The sequence below is a fragment of the Peromyscus eremicus genome, chromosome 8b, assembly GCF_949786415.1.
Source record: "Peromyscus eremicus chromosome 8b, PerEre_H2_v1, whole genome shotgun sequence".
NCBI lineage: Eukaryota > Metazoa > Chordata > Mammalia > Rodentia > Cricetidae > Peromyscus > Peromyscus eremicus.
In genome coordinates this window covers 33,932,359-33,947,392 of record NC_081424.1, presented here as the reverse complement: position 1 = coordinate 33,947,392, position 15,034 = coordinate 33,932,359, and the positions used below count along the sequence as shown (strand labels likewise).

Genomic DNA, 15,034 nt, shown 5'->3' with positions numbered 1-15,034 from the left:
GGAGGCAGGGGGAAGCAGGGAGAGAGTCAGGGGAGGCAGGGGGAGGCAGGGAGAGAGTCAGGGGAGGCAGAGGAAAGCCAAGGAAATCACTGGAGACGCCAAACCCAACAGAGGCATCTTCATTGACAACATTTGGAATTGAAATAAATTCCTTGATGTGTTAAGCCCCAGGTTTTCAGGTCTCAGTGTTCTTATAGTAAAAGGCAGCATGACTGGCTCATGAATTAAAAAATAATAAAAAAAACCCTCAGAAAATCTGGTAATTGGCCAGTACATTCCAAATACAATAGAGAAGAATGAAGTTTGTTTTTTTTTCCCTCACTTTTACCAGAAACAAATTTTAGAAATCTACTTTTGTTCTTCAAATAATTTTTAAAAATAATTTTTAAAATTTTTATTTTATGTGCATTGGTGTTTTGACTATGTGTATGTCTGTGTGAGGGTATCAGGTACCCTGGAATTGAAGTTACAGTTGTGAGCTACCATGTGGGTGCTGGGAATTGAACCCAGGTCCTCTGGAAGAGCAGTCAGTGCTCTTAACTGCTGAGCCATCTCTCCAGCCCCTTTCAAAGTAATTTTTATAACAATGAATTATTAAAAAATTAATGGACAACCTTTACTAGGTGGCTATTTAACTATTACTAAATATCTGAGGCAGGGTAGCTTTGTTTATTTAGGTTATGTTTTTAGAGGCTGGAAGTCCAAGGCTGAGGACCTCCCTTAGTCTGGCCAGTTGTGGGGATCCAAAGGTTATAATGTTGGGAGCACATGTGATATGGAAAAAAAAAATCTTATAACAAATTGGAAAGTCAAAAAGAAACACAGGGTCAGGATCAGGCATGTTTAAGAACTTGCTCACACCAAAGCTCACCCAGGAGTTGTGCGTGGTGGTGCATGCCTGTAAGCCCAGCATTTGATACATGGAAGCAAGAGGATCCAGGAGTTCAAGGTTATCCTTAGCTACAAACTAAGTTTGAAGCCAGCCTGGGCTATGTGAGACCCTATCTTTAAAAAAATGAAGAAAGGAGCCGGGCGGTGGTGGCGCACACCTTTAATCCCAGCACTTGGGAGGCAGAGCCAGGGGGATCTCTGTGAGTTCAAGGCCAGCCTGGTCTACAGAGGGAGATCCAGGACAGGGACCAAAACTACACAGAGAAACCCTGTCTCAAAAAACAAAAACAAAACAAAACAAAAAAATGAAGAAAGGAAGAAAGAGAGAGAAAAAAACCCAAACCAAAACAAAAAACCCCACCCATTCTACAATATCAGTATTCCCTCACATTGGCAAGGTTCCTTGTGACCTAAGGACCTGACACTGGAATAACCACCTCCTGCATTACTGCGCTGGCGTCAAGTCTCCAACATGCAGACATTTAAGGGACTATCAACACGTAAACCATGGCAACACCTGATGAGGATGAGTGGGCAGAGGTGAAGACAGAGCTGGTGAGACCTGAGGTGAGAATTGGCCATCACGAGGCATGTAGAGAGCGGAAAGAATAAAGCCACACGGAAGACTGATTTTCTGAATCCATGATGTGGTAGAAGAAAACTATTAAAGGAGACAGGTAAAAGGGTCACAAAGATAGATATGGAAGAAAATAAGAGCATGTGTAATTAATATATAACTAATATGGCAGGAATATAATAGAAGCACTGTTTTCTGAGCAAAAGGACTCACCAAGTACGTGGAAATTTTCAAAAAAGCAAACATCTAGGCTTATCCTGATGAAGCTGTAGAAGGAAGGAAAGGAGAGCGGGGAGAAGAAAGAAAGAAAGTCACACTTCCAGCCATAGTGGATGGAATAGTCAATACCACAGTAAATCCAAATGTAGGCAGGTACTAAGATACAATTGCCAATCAAGAGAATAGAGAGAATATTCGTTTCCAGAAAGGATACCCGTGAATGTACCACCAGGTCAAACCTGGGGTTGGAAGAATGAAAAAGCAAGCAAGTGATGTTTCTCTCCTCCTTCCTGGGAAAGTCAAGCTACGGTAGCTGTCGAAGGAGGTCAAGTTTCCGTTGGTCTGGGTTTTGCTGTGCGCTAAAGGAGGGACAATTAGAGGTGTAGAGGAGGAGAAGGCCTGTAGGAGTTAGACAAAAGCTAGTGTCCAATATGTACCGCCACAGGACCACCACCCATCACAGGACCCCAAAGCAGCAGCATCTTGGGGCTTAGGAACTCTACACTACGGGTCTCCATGGAAGTGGTCTCTAAAAGCTTGTGTACACTCAGCCTCTGGGAGTTCATGTGCCAGAGTCTTCCGGCTAAGCCAGCCTCCCTCCATTGTGAGCCATCCTAGGGCCTCTATGTCAGTGCTGTGCACCCTCATGCTGTCAGTGTTTCTGGCCTAAGGCCACACACATGACTACCTGTCATCTGGGCACTCTAGGCTGCAGATTCACGGTTGACGTTAACCAAAGAAGGGAAGTCTGGGAGCTTCTGAAGAAGTGGAGATAGTTGAGCTACACCCTCCGAGATGAATAAGATTTCCTGGAACACAGAGAGAAGATGAAGAACGCTGGTGGGTTTGTGAAGGGTGGTGTGGCGTGAAGAGCCGCACAGGTCTGGGAAGGAATGTAGACGTTTCTGGAAACAGTAAATGGCGTATAACTGGGCCGGAGAATTTGGCACTTGGAGAGTGATGTAGAATTTGAAAGCCTGGACCCTGAAAGGGAACTGCTAGCCGTGAGTGTGAGCAGGCCGGCAGTCACACAGGACAGGCCCCCACACAAGGCTGATGTTACTGAAATACAGATACACCCAAGACTTTGTAGTCACCGCCGTGGTGTGATATTAACAAGCTAATAATTGTTCTGAAATGTTTTGGAAATGCTGGCCGTGTGCTAGTCAAATAGCAAGCACGTATGTAATTATAGCGCTCTGCATGTGAGCAGTATATAATGCTGCTGTGTGGAGGGGAAAATGGAGGTAGAGCACTCTGCCGTGCTGTTTCTACTCAGTATCAACAAACCCTGATCATCTTACCGGGTGCAGAAGATTAGGAGTGAGACTAGAGAAGCGTGGAGCACAGAGCTTGGCTCTCAAGTTAACGTTTCAGCCTCAACGCGAGGGTGATTCGGTCCAGGAACCAGAGTCTCTCGTGAGACAGGCCCGCGGAGAGATCTTTGCACAGAGGGGCTGCACGAGCCGGCAGAATGCAGCTAAGCAGGGTAGCGGCAGCACTAAAGAGGGTCCTCCAAGGGGAGGTGGCCGTTGAAAGATGAGTTGGGATCAAAGGCACCCAGGGCGAGCGCCGAGCGGTGAACACAATGGTCAGGCCGCTTGAGGGGCAACTGCAAATTTTTCTGGAACAATGCACGGAGGAGGGTTCCTTACATCTGAGACGCTTTCACAGTTGGTCAAGCTGTATAATCACCTGGCTGCTTGCCAAGGAAACCTGTGTGTGCCGGCTTTTCAGCCCTCGGTGGGATTTAGTGAGGTGGCAAGTAGCTATTGTGTGCCCATTATGTACATGCGCCGGGATTGGCATCTGGGGAAGAGAGGGAAGAGGAGAGCTGGCAGAAACTCAAATATTGTGGAAAATGGAGCATCCCGTGTTGAGTGTGGGCTACAGTCATGGGTTCATGTGACTCACCGTGAGCAGAGACAGTGTGGCTATTATGGTGGCAGCCAGAGCCGCTGTCCCCTGCCCAGTGGCTCTGTGTGGCCCCGCCCCCTGCCCCCCTATCCCCCCCCCCGCTGCCCCCCCCGTGTCTCCACCCCCCTCGTGGCTTTGCATACAACTTCTTGATTGTGTCCACATCTTCATATCACCTTGGTAAGGACTCCTCCCTGCATCAAAAGGCACCAAGACTTTGCCAATGCAGGTGCAGGCCTTCCAGCAAAGTAGCCAGAAGATACAGGGACAAGCATAACCCAACAGCCTGTGGGGTTGCGGGGAGGGAATGGGGAAGCAGGGCTGTGACAAAATGCTTTGGGAGGCTGTCAGCCTTTGTTGTTGTTGTTGAGGTTTTGTTTTTGCATTAATTTGGGGTCTTCTTCTCTGCTCTAGTCCTGGCTACTTCTCAAACCATCCAGCTGCCCCCAAACTCTTCCATTTGTGTTTTGACAAACACAGACGTTGTCTCCTGCCATCACCTCAGGCTACATCCAATTTCGCTCTGTTCACGGCCAGAGCTCTCGCAAAGTTCTGTCTACTTCCTGGCATCTATAGGATAACATTTTGTTCCTTAGCATCATCATCAGCCAAAAGTAGGCCCAAGGAGAGGCCACTCTGTGTCTCTCTTCATGATTTTATGTGAGGAAGCAGTACCAGGAAATGTTCTCTGCTGGAAGTCTTGAGAAGTCACTGGTGGCCATCTTGGAAGTGTTGTACACTGAACTAGTATTCCAAACCCAATGGGACAGCCTCAGGATTGAACTGGAATGTTAGTTGTCATAAGTCTCAGCGGTAAGGTGAAGATAATAGTTTGGACTAGTGCTCCTTGAAGCACACGGTAGGGACAATTCAGATTTTCAACAACTAAGTCCCTAATTCTTACCACCCTTAGAAGCTCTCCCCTGCACAGGGCTGAGGCCATAGAACATCCTACTGCAAGGTTTTATCCTTTTAATGGCAAATTGGCCAGAGATAGATAAAATAGAAAGATGGACGGTGAGAGACTAATATGCTGTGATGTACACAGGTTAAAGTAAAATGTTTCAACAATTCATAGAGACTTGCTATCATCATTCCCTGAACAGTTATACTCAGTGTTCCAGGTCTCAAGGACGTTGGCAAACCGGGATGGCTTCCAGACCCTCTCTCTGCACATATCCCCATTTCACAGTATTTTGTGCCCTGGCTAAGGGAAGAGACAAATGATCTAAGTGCAGAAAGTAGCAGCAGGAGCCAGGCCCCTCTTTTGTAAGGAGTTCTTCCCAGGCCAGACCACACAAAGCTGCCGCCCTCTCCATCCCCTGCAGATCTCTCATCAAAGGAGGGGGATCTTGACTCAGCACAAGTCCCGCTTGTAGGAAAACTCTCTTTCCCATCTACCAAAAGGGAAAGCAGGGAAGGGGACAGTGGCAGCGACAATCTGTCCCCTAAGTTGTTTCAGCTGTCAATTTCACTACATCCTCCTTGTCCCTGGCTACCCTAGTCACTGCGAACACCCTTTTTGCTGCCTCCCAGGTTTCATTCTCCAGGATTACCAGTCGCTTCCATCAGAACATCCAAGGCCAGTTACCAGTTGACAAACACATGCATCCACAAGTCCACATAGCAAGCGTAGCTAAAATCAGTAATGGCAAAAGGAAGCGTGGATAATAGAATGTTCTTGGGCTGGCAAGACACCTCAGCAGGGAAAAGCACTTGCCACACAACCCAGATGCCTGAGTTTGATCCCCATATCTCAAGATGGAAGGGGAGAACTGACTCCCCAAAGTAGTCCTCTGTTCTTAACATTTGCACATACGACACTTCCTAACACACACACACACACACACACACACACACACACACACACACTCACACACAGAGCATACCATACTTATCCAATATGAGGATTTCACCTGATTCTCTTTGCAGTAGAGAAGTTTGCTGATGGAATGTTTAAGACCATCTGGGAGAAAGATGTGTGGGGAAACTGAGGACATGAAAGAGGCTAAGTCATTTTGTAGATAGTAAAACAAAACAAACATAATAAATAAGAGAAATGTCGCCAGGTGGTTAAATTTCTTGAAGGCTAAGACCATATTTGTTTTATTTCACTCGTCTGTGTGTGTGTGTGTGTGTGTGTGTGTGTGTGTGTGTGTGTGTATTTGTATGTATTTTGGCACCTAGAAAAGTGCCTACTAAGTAATGGTGCTTGATAGTTATCTTCTGATTAGATGAATTACTGATTCAGTTTTAGTCTAATGGCTTGATCCTTTTAAGTCAGCTTTATTTGATGTGGATTATTTTATTCTTATTCTCTCATCTTACTATTCATGGCTTTATTTGTTTATTATTTATACACGTAATCTTTGTAGCCCAGGCAGACTTTGAATTCTCTATGTAGCCAAGGATGACCTTGACCTTCTGATCATCTTGCCTATACCTCCAGAGTGCTAGGATTATAGGCATGTGCACCAAACTCAGTTTTTATGAGGTGCTGGGGATTGAACCGTGGGCTTTGAGCATGCTAGGCAAGCATGCTACTAACTGACTTCCAACACCAGCCTCCATTTATTTAACTGACTTTTAGTTGTCCACTTCAAATATTCCACTCAATTCCTGGCGGTGGAGAACACCTTGGCTGTTTGTGATGTAAAGTAACTGGATCCCTTCAAACTGACCTGTTTATTTCAGGAGAGCTGAACAGTTTTTCGTTTTTTTGGTTTTTTTTGTTGTTGTTGTTTGCTTGTTTTTGTTTTTGTTTTGTTTTCATCTGTTTTTATTTGTTGACAAATAAAACCTTGTCATTTGAGACAAGGTTCCACTATGCAGCCCTAGCTAACTAGACCAGGCTGGCCTTGAACTCACAAGAGATCTGCCTGCTTTTGCCTCCTGAGTGCTGGGATTAAATGCACGCAACACTGTGCCCAGGTTGAGTAGCTTTTTGAAAATGGCACCCTTCCAAACCCAGGCAGAGTTAAATGGCCTTCCCTCAGCCTGTGCGAGCTGTGCCCACGCACTTGTTCCCAGCCTGCCCAGCTCAGTTCTACTGCTTTTCCACACTTGTTTCTGGCCCTTGTATCGGAGGTCTCAAGGTCCCCCGTCTCAGCCCTGCCTCTTTTCCTGTATTCTGTCTTCCTAAGTGATCTCACCCATTCCCGTGCTTTTAAACACCACATTTGCTAAGCTCTCCAGCCTTGATCTGCCCCGGGTGCTTCAGATCTACAGGTACTCAGTTTCCTTCTTGGACATTTTTGTTTGTTTTTTCAAGACAAGGTTTCTCTGTGTAGCTTTGTGCCTTTTCCTGGAACTCACTCTGTAGACCAGGCTGGCCTCGAACTCACAGAGATCCACCTGCCTCTGTCTCCCGAGTACTGGGGTTAAAGGCATGCGCCACCATTGCCTGGCTCCTTTTGGACATTTTTATCTTACACGGGAAATGAAGAAAACATTTTAGTAAGTCCAAAATGAATCTTCTGATGTTCCTGTCTCTTGTTACTACGTACAAACGGTTCTATTCCTGACCTTTCCTAGAAGGGTATGTTGCACCAGGCAGACTATACAAACTTGCCTATGTATATTGAGTATTGTAGAAGCATCCACTGAACTGTTGTTCAACCAAAGGGCCACTTGAGGTGCCAACCCACTTGTTTAGTCCACCTCCGATTCATGAGAAATTACAGTCATGGGCACTTGTTTGGCTTGACAGGGAGTCTTGTATTTGTTTACTTGTCTCCAGTTCTACCTGAGCACTCAAATCCGAGCTAACATCGTCTCTTGTCTATGATGTCCTTGGGACCAGTGACCAGTCGTGGTCATTGGAGACCTAGTCTCCCTGCCAAAGCATTAGCATCTCCCAAACCAAGAAAGCTGTGGTGCCCATGCTTTCTGACTTACTCAGTGGGTATGCAGCCCCATGATACTTGGAACGCAATGAAAGGTCTCCCCATGGTTTTACCCTACACTTTAGATAGGTGCTTCCTCTGTGCCTATCTAAACTCTCTGCCTTCCCCTACTGGCAGGCTCATATTGCAGCACACACACACTGTGTGCTCTCCTTCTTACTGTTCCTGAGACATGACAAGAGCTTCTCTGTCCTGTCCTAGAAATGGCTGTCACTATATATAACCCCAGCCACCACTTCCTGTTTTATCCTGTTTGGTCTTGTCACATTACAAGATCGTGTGTGTGTGTGTGTGTGTGTGTGTGTGTGTGTATTTATACATATATCTATATCTGCATACCTGTTGCTGAAAAGTAATAACTGTTCACTTTTTCCCCTTTTCTCTAGGATTTTACATTAAAAAAGAATTTCAACTCCCCTTTGTTCCTGTCTGTTGCGTTCCACCTTCCTCCTTCCTCTCATGAGCAACAGGCATTGTGGGCTGCATGCCCTCCACCCATTTTTTCCTTCCTTATTTCTAACACAGCCTTGACTTTGTTCAAGCATTTATACACCTCCTTCTCCCACCTCTGCCCTTTTTTCCAAGACGCCCATGAGCACTGGCAAAGGCCAAGAACAGCCTGACGGTGGCCACTGAGGGATGAAAGGCAAGAGACTGGGGGGGCTCCACAGAGCCAGGAAACCACACCTCCTTCTAGAGGCCCTTCCCTCCTATCTGCCCTCAGAGGGTTGTCTTTCGAGAACTGGGTTGGGCTGGGACAAGCAGGTTATCAGGACATCTAATCCAGTGCCAAAGGCACACAGTACCTGGAACCTTTCTGTTCAGTCTTTATCATCTGCTTATCTTGCAACTACTTACTCTTGACTAAAAACAATACCAACATCCTAGCCAGAGGGAAGCTGGACTTCATAAACACCTCCATGATTCCTAAACAACAAAGAAAAAAAGATTTTTCCTTCTGTTGTTAATTATCCTTTTTGGCTAGTGCATTATTTTTACCATGGTATATTGTGTGTATGTGTGTCTAAAGTCAACGTTATGAAAGCCTGACCCAAACATAAGTCTCCATTTGGATATGGCATGTTTGGAATAACCTCCCCGAACTGATTTCACGGTTTCCTTTCTCTGCTTACAGGTTGCAGCATGTTTACCTTCCTGACCTCTGTCACTGCGGCCATCAGCGGCCTCCTGGTGGGTTACGAACTTGGGCTCATCTCTGGAGCCCTTCTTCAGATCAGGACCCTGTTAGCCCTGACCTGCCATGAGCAGGAGATGGTTGTGAGCTCCCTCCTCGTTGGGGCTTTCCTGGCCTCCCTTACTGGAGGTGTGCTGATTGACAGGTATGGAAGAAGGCTGACCATCATCCTGTCCTCCTGTCTCCTCGGACTCGGAAGCTTGGTCTTGATAATGAGTTTGTCCTACACAGTTCTGATCATGGGACGCATTGCTGTAGGGGTTTCTATTTCTTTGTCTTCCATTGCCACTTGTGTGTACATTGCGGAGATTGCTCCCCAGCACAGAAGAGGCCTCCTTGTGTCACTGAACGAGCTGATGATTGTCATTGGCATCCTTTTTGCCTACATTTCAAACTACGCATTTGCCAATGTCTCCAACGGTTGGAAGTATATGTTTGGTCTTGTGATTCCCCTGGGGCTTTTGCAAGCCATGGCAATGTACTTTCTTCCTCCAAGTCCTCGGTTTCTGGTAATGAAAGGACAAGAGGAGGCTGCTGGCAAAGTCCTCGGGAAGTTAAGAATGATCTCAGACACCACCGAAGAACTTACTTTGATCAAATCTTCCTTGAAAGATGAATATCAGTATACCTTCTGGGATCTGTTTCGCTCCAAGGACAACATGAGGACCCGAATCATGATAGGTCTGACACTGGTATTTTTTGTACAAACCACTGGCCAGCCAAACATACTATTCTATGCATCAACTGTCTTGAAGTCTGTTGGCTTCCAAAGCAATGAGGCAGCTAGCCTCGCCTCCACTGGGGTTGGAGTGGTCAAGGTGGTTAGCACCATCCCCGCAACCCTCCTTGTGGACCATGTTGGTAGCAAGACTTTCCTCTGCATTGGCTCCTCCGTGATGGCTGCTTCACTGTTGACCATGGGCATCGTGAATCTCAACATCAACGTGAACTTCACCAATATCTGCAGAAGCCATAGTCCTCTTAACCAGTCCCTAGAGGAGCCTGTATTCTATGCAACAGGGAACCTGTCAACTAGTAACAGCAGCCTCGGGGAACACTTCAAAGGAGTCACTCCCCACAGCAAGGGCTCACTCATGCCCATGGGAAGTGGCGTGGACCAGAAAGGGGAGTTGACCTTCACATCTTTACCAAATGCTGGACTGAGCCAAACGGAACACCAGATAGTCACAGACCCTACCGTTGTTCCAGCTGCTTACAAATGGTTGTCCTTGGCCAGCTTGCTTGTTTATGTCGCTGCTTTTTCAATTGGCCTAGGACCCAGTAAGTACTTCGTTTATTCCTTTGCTCTTTCCCTTGGTGATTGTTTTGCACTGCCTTTAATCAGCTCGAGCAATCTACTCAGAGTCTTGTCACATGTAAGCACAGGAAGCACATGAGCATGGTAGCAGTACCTGATGTTCTGCACAGGAGGCAATGTGCCTCGTGTATACTTGCTTCTGAAAAGCACAAAGCTCATATTTGTTCAAAGCATTAGTTACTCATCACTATTCTCCTCACAGGAACATACTTTAGCACAATTGACCAGGGGTGAATCAGACCTGGGAAGAGATTCATTGTTTTATGAATGCAACTTTATTGAGGTTACATTGTATTCCATGAATCTCTTTATGGGTGGAAGGAAAAAACAATTAATTGTTTAGATTTTCTGAAAGATACGATGATTGATGCATTCCAGTAATAATGGTTACTGGAATAAACTATGAGATGGGAAGAAGAATTTATTTCTTTGAGTAAGTTTTATTTACTAGGGCAATGTTCTGGGGGAATTGCATGCACTTTTATTAAATGGGGGAATGAATGTGTAGTTAGTCTCATACAACACAATCCCAAGTTAACAACTTACAGGGACCTACCTGCAAGTTTCTTTCATTTTCTAGACTTGGACTGTTCAAATTCAGAGCTAAGATAGTTTGTTTCGGTTCTGTAGTCTTTTGACTCACAAGAAGTCCCAACCATTTTGTAGGGAGGTGGTGGAGGGTCTTTTGTACAGGTCACTAGGAAAAAAAATGCTTAAAATCAAGGGTAGTGTTTCTCTAACACTATCTCCGATTCCATCATCCTCCGACTCCCATCTCTCTCCTTGCCTTCCTCTCTTTCTCCTCCCTCCTACCCTTCTTCAATGCCTCCATTTAGTAGAGTTAATTTGAAACTAACTATAAGGATCAAGGTGATAAATCTTCTTTAGTAAAGGGAACTGTTGACAATCCCAGACCAAGAGGCATGCATAGGCTCCCTGTTGAAGAAGGGATTCTGTGGGGGAATGTTGGTCTCCGGCACCATGTGGACGAGTGTCTAGAAAGAAGGCATGCTCTCGCCATCCACTGATAACTCATTAACTATGTAGTCAGGTGATGTCTGTCAGGGGACATGATTTTTACTGACCAGGAGCCATGCTCGATGCTGGGAAGCAGTCATGAACAGGCCAGACCTTGTTCTTATCCTCCAAGAGACGGGTGGACTAGCCTATGGTACAGCTCCTGTGTTGGCCTCTTAACATCAGTCAGTAGAGTTGGCCTGTTGATCTCCGTCAATTAATGCTCTTGAACTTGCTGCTTAGCCTCTCCTGCCCCAAATCCTATTGCCTCATTGTTTAAGTTTTACACCTATTTCCAAAATATCAGTTTCGAGATAGGATTTTTTTTTTTTTTCAAATTCCAGACAGGAAGGCATGGATCTGGTAGATCCTGCACTGTGCCTAGTCAGCTGAGGCAATTCAGGACTAAGTAGTTATAACTAGGTTGGGTAGCCAGGAGGAGGCATTCTTCTGGCACCATAGGTGTAGCATGAATCTTAAATGGTCTTATTAATAAAATCAAACCAGAGGCTAGTTATTGGGGTGAATGCTGGAAGACCAGAGAAGCAAAACAAGCCACAGCCACCTCACCTTGCCAATTCCTCAGCTGATCCTATTTCCTCAGACTGGATGCCTCTCAGCTGAGCTGTGCTGCTCAAAAGCCTAAAAGCTTAACCAACCTAAGTTCCTGGTCCTCACACCTTATATACCTTTCTGCTTTCTGCCATTACTTCCTGGGATTAAAGGCTCTTGTTATCATGCCTGGCTGTTCCCAGTGTGGCCTTGAACTCACAGAGATCCAGAAGGATCTCTGCCTCTGGAATGCTAGGATTAAAGGTGTGTGTGCCACCATTTTCTGGCCTTTATGTCTATTGGCTGTTCTGTTCTCTGACCCCAGATAAGTTTATTAGGGTGCACAATATTTTGGGGAACACATACCACCACACATAGGTATATTTCCCCATATATGCTGTGAAGGGGCAGAGAGAGTAAATATTACTATGCCCCAGCCTCTGATTAATCTGTCTCATTCTTGATCCTGATTATTAAGACATATATAGCTTGTTTTCAGAAAGTTGTTCACCCATGATATACTTTTGTGATGGCTCTGGTCCTTAACTAATGACAGTTGGTGAAGCATCATTTTTATTTTTATTTTTATTTTTATTTCAAGAAAGGCTTCATATTCTACAGGAGAATAAGGTATGAGTGTTGTCGTATACCAAAGAACAACTTGACCTTGTTTGTAATTCTTTTCTATATAAGCAAGCACAGTGAGATTTGTTCATCTGATAAACATTACATGATGGTTATGGATCTACTGGCTTTCTTTGCCAGAATCTTTTGTCTTCTATGTTCATCATGAAACTAAAAAATGTTTCTCTTATATAGCTATTTTTTTGATCCAATTCTTTGAAATATCAAGGGTTACCTTAGAATCTGAGAAAAAACATAAAACAGGTATGCCCTCATGGTTTTAACTTAGAGACCCTCTTCAGTTCAAAGAGTTGATGCTGTGGTACACAGTATCATAAGAGAGTCGTTGATCTTGAACTTTTGGAACCAACCTATATAGGGAGTGGAGGAAGCCCTGAGTGAGTGAAGTTCTGAATGACATGAGTAAAGCCTGTCCTGGGCTCAGCTACCAACAGCCCATGGTAAACTGTCTAAGCCATTACCCATCTGGGCCAGGCAAAGCTTTCCTCAGAAGGCTGGGAATGCATGTTTATGAACCATTGAGGAGTGTGTGCGATGCCTAGCAACTGCAGCTTCTTCCTCCCTGATGGTTACAGCCTGGGACTGCTCACCTTCAGAGACCCCTACAGAGACTAGCTAACCCTCCCCTGCCCCACATCCCATACATAGCAAACACCCTGAGATTCCAGGTTGCCAGTGGTTACAGAACCTCTGTCCCACTCTGGTCCCCGCTTCGTTGCCCATGTGTCTGTGTGTCTGTCTTTTCTTCATTTCTCTGCTGCCCCTAGCCAGGTTCAGGGACCCAAGCCACTCAGGACATGGACAAACCTTTTCACCAGTAGAGTCTTTTAACATCATGTCACCCTTCTCTCTCGATTTTGGGACATTTCGAATGCAGTACATTCTCTACCCTAGCATGTCACTTACTATCTTATTGCGTTAGAACAGAGGTCCCCTCCGTAGGAAATCCAGTTTGATTTTGGAAACAATTAGAAAGTCCCTTGTTAGTTACCTTCTATGTCCCCTTAAAGGGCACTCTGCTCTTTTTATTTTAAATGCATTTTAAGCTTAGTGTTAGGTATTGGATGTGAAGGGCTGCCCCCTCCAGTAGCTCCTATGTGGAAGGGCTTGGTCCTCAGCTGGTGGATCCAGTTTCTTCTTGGTCTTGATAGTAAATGTTAAGGAATTAGATGGCTTTCTGTCACCATGACTAACTATCTGAGATCAACTTAAAAAGAGGGAAGATTCTTTTTTGCCTCATGATGCCTGAGTCTTCTATCTATGATCACATGTCCCTTTGCCATGGGGCCAATGGCGAGGCGGTGCATAACAGGACCAACAGTGCACAGCTGAAGGAAATTCTCTTCATTGACATGAACAGAAAGGAGGGAGGAAGCAAGGATCCTAACATCTCCTTCAACAGTGTACCCGCTCAGGCTTAATGGCTTTCCTAAGAGGGTCTACCACTTCCCAACAGCACTTCACCGTAGGCTAGAAGCAAGCTCTCAACACATAGGCCTTTAGGGGACACTCCAAAATCAGACACAGCAGTCAATTATTTTTAGCTCAGTCCCTTCTTTGAAGAGGCATTGGAAATAAGAGTGAATAAAAATAGTCTATCATCCCTTCATTGGGCTGTTAATACAACCCCCGCCCCGAGACACAGTCTCTCTCTTCTGAAGTTCTGCTATAGGTAGGTAAGTATGTGCCTTTTTTAAGGCTAAGCTGCCAGGGGGAAAAAAGGATAATGATTTTTTTTAAGCCTTTGATATACATTTACTTGGATAAGTGAACTTCAGAAAATATTGAACATGTACATCAGTTAGAATTCAAGTCAGCTGATATAGCAAAGACCAAAATAATAATAAACAAGCTAGACGTTCCTCCTTCTCCTCCTCCTCCTCCTCCTCCTCCTCCTCCTTCTTTTTTAACTTACCAGCTGGAGCTGCATAATTCTGGGTCTATGGGGGTGCCCAGGGTCAGGCTCTGGGAGCCTAATATAGGGTTTGGTGAAGCTGTAGGCTCCTCCTTTGCCATGATGACTGTTTAAATACTGAGACACATTTAACAGTGTCACCAACCTTTACTAGTAAGCTAGTGAGCCCTTCAGAATACGCACAGTGTGCACAGTATAGCCAGTTAAAGGAATGTCAGGTGGAGCGGGGCCAGGGTCATCCATGGCCATGTGGGTAACTGCAGTAGAGTGGGATCACTCCGGGTGAGGAGCAGATTGAAATTTTTTAGTACATCCTATCACTATGTGTGTGGTGTGTGTGTGGTGTGTGTGTGTGGTGTGTGTGTGGTGTGTGTGTGGTGTGTGTGTGGTGTGTGTATGGTGTGTGTGCATGTATTCACATGTGCTCTTGCGTTCTTGTGTGTGAGTGCTGGACCTTGTGTGCCCCAGCATTCCTGTAGAGGTGAGAGGGCACCCTTGGATGGCAGCCTTCACCTACTTTCTTGGAGACGGAGTCTCTTGGTTATTTTGCTGTTGCATATGGCAAGGCATCTGACCCATGATCATGTAGGCATTCCCCTCCTGCCTCCACCTTGCATCTCACCCTATGAACACCAGGACTGTAGATGCTTTACCCAGTGAACCATCACATACCCAAGCTGAAGAAGCAAAGGTTAGGGAGAGGGAAAGGAAAAGATTTAATCAGGGCCTCCGGAGGGGAAGCCGGTGGAGACATCTGTGGAAGGCTGTGGTCTCTTTTTTTTAATCATGGCCCGGAATATCTGCAGGGCAGAAGAGAAGCTTAAACCAGAGTAGGCAGAAGTTAAATCTACCAAACTTGCCATAGTAAACTCGGAATGTGTGG

At 45.5% G+C, this 15,034-nt stretch overlaps 1 protein-coding gene across 1 annotated transcript in view; it reads left to right on the top strand.

The window, feature by feature from the left end:
• Positions 1-15,034, top strand: part of Slc2a12 (solute carrier family 2 member 12) — a 57,737-nt gene that overhangs the window by 10,763 nt on the left and 31,940 nt on the right. Inside the window, exon 2 of the mRNA XM_059272654.1 lies at positions 8,645-9,985. Coding sequence (XP_059128637.1) covers positions 8,645-9,985 — 1,341 coding nt within the window. The remainder of the gene's footprint in view (positions 1-8,644; positions 9,986-15,034) is intronic.